Below are 6,459 nucleotides of genomic sequence, written 5' to 3'. Positions count from 1 at the left end.
TGCATAATTCAAGTTACAATATCAAATTAAGGTTCATATCAAGTTTAGGGTCTCTACAATTTTGATTTGATTCTATGCAATTAAAATGTGATTTATGGTTCAATTAAGTTTATAGGGGAGTCTTCCCCATTATAGAAATATACTGCAAACTCTTTTGTTGTGAAGTTTGGTAATTAAAAAAAAAAAAAAAAAAAAATCTTTAACTTAGATACGGACCTTTGACAATTCAAAAAAATTCTCATGTAGGTTAGAATTTTTCTAATTTTCAATACGAAAAAAGTTTGATGACTGTTTATATGGACTTCATCTAGATCTAATGCTGACCTCTATAAAAAAAGATAGATGTACTCATACAACAATTTATACAAAATGTGGCATACATTTAAGTCATGGTGTATAATTGTAGAAAATAGGTTATACCAAACACACACATGTCCTACCAAACTAGTTAGCTAGTTAAACTTTCAAGATTGTCAGTTGTGGCCCACTATACGCATACAAATTTTGTTAATTAAAACTAACAATCTTTAATTTTGTTAATTAAAACTAACAATCTTTCGTGGAATAGAATTCGTCAAGGAAAATGGAACCGGCGGCAGCTTCATCCATACGGAGTCTTCTCTACATAATGTTTCTGTTGTATTCCAGCCTTCTTATTGCTCCAACAAGCTCTCAGGGTGATGAGTCCAGGCAAGCTAATAACAAACATGTTGCCATCTTTGTGTTTGGAGATTCGGTCTACGATCCAGGAAACAATAACTATCTCCATGTTCGCATTGACTACAAGGCCAATTTTACACCATATGGGGAGAGTTTTTTCGAGTATCCAACTGGAAGATTCTGCGATGGCCGTATCGTCCCTGACTTTGCTGGTACGGTAGCTAGCTAGTGAATTACGATTCTGTCGATCCGTCTCAGAATTAATTGTGTTGTTTATTTAAATAATGCAGCAATGTACTCAAATTTACCACTCTGGGAACCATACTTACAACCTGGAAGTCATAATTTTAGCAATGGAGCTAATTTTGCAAGTGCTGGAGCTGGTGTTCTTGAAGAAAGTGAACCAAGTACGGTATGTACAACATTTTATTCAAATGAGTTACTAGGCAAAATATATCTTGACAATGCTTTTAATTTTTATAGCTTTACAGCCAAAAACAGCTAAGCTATTTTAAGGAGGTGGCCAATTTACTGAAGCAGCAACTCGGTGATGCAGAAGCCAAAAAGATACTAGCCGATGCAATCTATTTGTCTAGCTTTGGAGGCGTTGACTACATGTCTTTCATCGACAGTACTCCTAATCCTACCAAATTACAACAACGGGAATATGTAAACATGGTGATTGGCAATTTTACAGATGTGATTAAGGTAAAATTCTGCTCAGCAAACTTCTCAAATTGAGGTTTTCCCATGTTATTCTTCTCTGTCTCTCTCTCTCTCTCTCTCTCTCTCTATATATATATATATATATATATGTATGTATGTATGTATGATATATATATATATGTTTTATTTTATTTTATTTTCTGTTTTTCATGAAGGAAATATATGAAATGGGAGGGAGGAAATTTGCATTTCAGAACGTGGGACCTTTGGGTTGCCTACCAGAGTTCAAACAACAGTACAATCATAGTGGTGATGCTTGTGTAGAAGTGCTCCAAGCAATCACTAGTCTCCACAATAGTCTTCTGTCTAATGTCACTGTGGAGTTGCAAAGCCAATTATCAGGATTCCAATATCTAATTTTTGATTTTTTTAATTCACTTAATGATATGATAAATTATCCTACAAAATATGGTAAGTTATATATAGGTCATAATTTTTTGTTTTCTTTTAAATGCTTAGACATAATCTCGCTCTTACTCTAACTTTTGTTGTAAACCTTGTCTATTGTAGGCTTTAATGTGTCAGAAATTGCATGTTGCGGCATCGGTTTGTATCGTGGTTCTGAATGCGGAAGAGTAAAAGAATATGAACTATGTAGTGATCCTAATGAGTATGTGTTTTTCGATGGAGGCCATGCTTCTGAACGTGCTAATTCTATATTATCCAACTTCTTGTGGAATGGAGGATCAGAGTTTACATGGCCTCTTAGCATGAAGCAACTTCATGAGCTCAATTCCACCACCGCCATTGAGATTTTATCAAACGATAAACTTTTATTTCCCATGTAACCCATCAAGTTAAATTGGGCAGACTACAGCCACATATCTTATGCTTAGTCAATAATTTACTGTACTATACTAGAGTTAGTTTAGCTACTGTACTGAGCACTATAAAAGTGCATTCACTGTACATACTATCAACAAGCCAAAATAAACGAATTTTTCTGATTTTTCTCTTCTCTTCATTCTCTGTTTCTTCTCAAAAGCTCTCAATAGGCATCAACTCCCACTTCGTAACTCTACAACTCTTCCAAGGGTAACACATACAATACCACAATAGTGCATTCACCCCAACCAACCACCTCAAGTCCTCAATTCATCCAACGCATGAAAGTCATACAAAACACAAACAATCATAAACATATATATGCTGTTGATGCGTGATTTTGACACCAATGAAACGCACGTGTGAGATGCTAAGCTGGCCCAGAAAACATAAGTGAAAGCAAGAGAATCGAGAGCAAATGCAGTAGGAAAGGAGTTTTAAAGTGGTTCGGATGCTAAGAAGCAAGTCCTACATCCACTGATGTTTGTATTAATGATAAAGGTCAGGTCACTTCAGCCGACTGGCTTTCCAATGATAATACAAGGTATCAAATGCTGTATATTCTAGAGAGAGGGTAGCTAATCCCTCAAATGAGAGGAGAGCTCATAATTTATAGTGGGATGGATTAAGGTTATCATTACTGAATATGTGAGTTGGTGGGATTATCCATGCAAATCCTTTTTTATGTCACATTGCCCACCTTGTAGAGTAATTCACGCGATTTGCTGCAGGGATTGGACACGTGGACATCCTCTAGCCTTTCTTCAGTCTGACACACACCCATTGTACCGACAGGAGTTTGCTGCTTGCATCATTACGCGACGCAGCTGCGTCAGAATGTCAGTGGACTCTTCTCGAGGTTTGACCTTTCGCACTTAACTGGGTGCCACGTCACCCTATTTTCCCAGGCATAACAGAAGTCCCCTAGTTTTTAAGGTTTGAGAATCGGACCTTTCTCAAACCTTAAAAACTATAAATGCCTCGATTTGATGTTTGAAGAGATACTGGTCACTATGATCTGTTTGTAAAGGAGATCGAGACACTCTCAGGTAGCTAAGGATCTGTGATCTCATGGCCAGAGACCTGGCCTCGGGTATTCGATGCTAATGGTGACCCCGACCTGAGGAGATTCTCGATCTGTTCTCACTTGATAACCTTTTAGGACGAATGGCCATGTTGCTTCGTAACGGGTGTCATATCCCTTTGAGATTGTCGCAACCTAAACAATAAGGTAGCCTCGTGATCATTGCGAGATGGTCAAACAATCGGGTCGCTTCGTGGCCGATGAGGTTCGAAGAGTTACGTCACCTCGCAGCTGGCGACGAAAAATGTATCTGGTAACTACTTCTTCAGATATCCATTGCACCTTTAGCTGTGAGCGCATTAAATGAAATGCTCTTTGTTCTAACAGACGTGTCCTTTGTGCCATAAGTTCCAACTATGCGCATTAAATGCGAAACATGTTGAAACGACATTCCTTATCAAGGCATTGAATGCGACAGTGGGCACATTAAATGCGAAAAAGGGAAATCATGCCATCGTTTGAGCGTTTCAACGAGAGGGGGTGACGTTCTGGTTTCCAGAGGCGTGACGGTCACTCTTCCTCATTGATTCATGACACGTGGTCGTGATCAATGTTCAGATGCACTTTTTGTTCAAACGTTGTTCGATTTCGGGAAACCAAAGTGTCACTTCCTCCATTATAAAAACCTCAAACCTTCTTCAGGTGAAGCCACAACATTTCCATTTTTAGAGAACAAGAAACCTTTGCTGGTCTTGATTCCTTGCTTTTCAAAGCGGCGTTCATTTGATATCTAGAACATGAGAGTCAATCCTTCTCATTTTCAGAGGTAAAGATGACTTTCTTTTTATCTTTAATGTCTTTTAACTTTTGACAGTCACTGTGTGATAGCTGTCCGTCGGTAGCTCATCGGAGATGAAATGTTCTCCGTCAGGTTGGAGCCGCTGAAGGCTCTTAAGTATACTTATTAGGGTTTTTATTGGTTCAAGGAGGAAAACTTTTCACTCACGTCATCGTACGAAAATGTACGAAGACTGAATGGTACACTTTTATCACTTCTGTAGATTGCAAAATGGACCCCCCAACGACCAGAGCCGAGGAAGTGGTAAACTTGCCTGTAGAGGGTGCTTTCGCGGCCTCCCCTCAAGAGATTTACTCGGCGCTTACCGTTGATGAGCTGCAAAGGGTAGTTAGCCAGTTCGCCGTCAGGGTAAATGTCTTCCACGAGGTGGCATATACTGCCTAGGATCCACCACGTGGGTTCGCTGCGATCTCCGAAGATATCTTTAAGGGTGGGGGATTGATTCCTTTCCACCCTTTCATCAGGTCGGTCCTCGATCATTTTGGGATTGCACCGATGCAGCTCACCCCGAATGCGTACATGATTGCCATCACCATGTTCATCGCGTGTCGAGAGAATGGACTGGGCGAGTTAACTGCGGTTGAGCTCAGTTGCTCGTATGTCTTGAAAAGGAGCAAGGACAAGGATTCCTGGTACTTATCCAGACGAAACACAATACAGGCTGGGATACATAGCTATCTGAGCAATGCATGGGCATACGACACAAAGTTTTTCTTTTTCCGTTATGACGACATTAGCCATTTCCAGGATCCGAGTAGGTTTTGTTTCCTTCTGAGCTCAGTTTGATTTTTACTTTTTCCCAACGAGCCGTTTGCTTTCCTTGATAGTTAACAGAACGACCAATCTAAACCTGCTTGCAGACCCAGACAGGATCATTTTTGGCTTTTTGCCCAGGGAGAGACGCGATGCAAGGTTGCTCGTGACAACCGAGAACTTATGGAGGTACGACTTTTTCAACGAGTCCACAGTGTTAGAGCCCTCACCGAGTAAGTTATGACTGTCCTTTATTACTAGTATTTTTTTTTTTAATAGCGAACTGTTTTATTAATGTTCACATGCAGCGACCATGCCTCCCTGAGTGTCCAAGTCGCCGCGAGCAGGACAATTTTCTTTTCCCTAGAGGCGAACCACCGAACCCGCTGGAGCTGATCCCGACAGTCCCCTAGTCGGAGCACAGGCGAGCACTCCAGCCTGACCTGCGGAAGTTCCTCCGTCCACTGCTCGCCCGAAGCACAAGACGATTGCTTCGAGGCCCAAAAAGAGGCGGAAAATCCAGACCGAGGAGACAGAGTCTAAGGGGGAAAGCATGGGCATTCAGCCCGAGAGGTCACAACCTTACCAAGCGTTAGGCTTAGGAGGACCGCCTAGGGGTGCGACCGGTATTTCCATTGGTCAGCCGCCGCGACCTACGGTCGCAGTCCCTGGGAGGAGGCTAGGCAAAGAACCCGCGGGTTAGGCTCCACCCGTCGAAGGCGTCGACACGCCCGTGCTAGAGTCAATGGCCTATCTCTCGGACCATCTGCAGCCGGTGGTCTTAACACTCCTGGAATGCGGGCTCGCGGAGTCATTCGAGTAGTTTCTGACATCCAGTTCTGTTGAACTTCTGTCCACATCGTTCCAACTATTTAGCCAGGTAAACGAGCTGTCCTGGTCAGGGAACATCCGGTTAACCAGTCTCTGGTAAGTTGCACTAGCATTTTTTTAGGCCCAAAGGCATAACTTTGTAGTAGTATAGTCCCCAGTCTGTAACAAAAGATGTATGCTCTTCGTCTGACGCGTACATTAGAATTTGATTGTATCCCGAGTACGTGTCCATGAAACTCAGCAGCTCGTGCTCTGAGGTGGCATCCACGAGCTGGTCGATCCTTGACAAGGGAAAACTATCTTTCGAACATGCCTTGTTGAGGTCGGTGAAATTGACGCAGATCCGCCATTTGCCATTAGACTTCTTTACTAGAACTGGGTTGGCAACCCAGGTCGGATGGAGTGCTTCTCAGATGGATCCATTTCGGAGGAGGTTATCCACCTCAAGCTTCAAGGCAGCATACCGCTCCGGATCCATCCCTCTCCTCTTTTGGCGAACTAGCTTGGCTTCACTGTCAATGTTTAATGCATGGAAAATAACATTCAGGCTGACCCCGACCATATCTACGTGTGACCATGCGAACACATCGATGTTTTCCCTAAGGAAGTTGGTCGGTTCGATAGCAAGCTGGGGATTGAGATTTTTACTGATCCTTAACACCTTGCTTGGGTAGTTCTGGTCGACCAGTATTTCAGTCAGGTCCTCAACTGGCCTATTGGAAAGGCAGTCCTGAATGAGAGGATCTATATTATCCTTGGCTGGGCCAGGCTATGGCTCGAT

General features: G+C 42.3%; 1 protein-coding gene across 1 annotated transcript; it reads left to right on the top strand.

Annotated features, from left to right (window-relative positions):
* The first annotated feature begins 560 nt into the window (after positions 1 to 560).
* Positions 561 to 2,227, top strand: LOC116106351 (GDSL lipase-like). Its single transcript, XM_031392704.1, has 5 exons — positions 561 to 872; positions 951 to 1,072; positions 1,144 to 1,368; positions 1,542 to 1,797; positions 1,897 to 2,227. Exons 1-5 carry the CDS (start codon positions 584 to 586, stop codon positions 2,172 to 2,174), a joined length of 1,170 nt encoding a protein of 389 aa, XP_031248564.1. The 5' UTR covers positions 561 to 583; the 3' UTR covers positions 2,175 to 2,227.
* The last annotated feature ends 4,232 nt before the right edge of the window (positions 2,228 to 6,459 follow it).

Source organism: Pistacia vera, unplaced genomic scaffold (assembly GCF_008641045.1).
Source record: "Pistacia vera cultivar Batoury unplaced genomic scaffold, PisVer_v2 Contig512, whole genome shotgun sequence".
Lineage (NCBI taxonomy): Eukaryota > Viridiplantae > Streptophyta > Magnoliopsida > Sapindales > Anacardiaceae > Pistacia > Pistacia vera.
The sequence above is the reverse complement of the archived record's forward strand: the minus strand, read 5'-3'. Positions and strand labels throughout refer to the sequence as shown.

Coding starts and splice junctions, on each gene's coding strand:
- LOC116106351 (XM_031392704.1), top strand. CDS start 584: ATGGAACCGGCGGCAGCTTCATCCATACGGAGTCTTCTCTACATAATG. Junction 873..950: donor TATCGTCCCTGACTTTGCTG/GTACGGTAGCTA, acceptor TAAATAATGCAG/CAATGTACTCAAATTTACCA. Junction 1,798..1,896: donor AAATTATCCTACAAAATATG/GTAAGTTATATA, acceptor TGTCTATTGTAG/GCTTTAATGTGTCAGAAATT.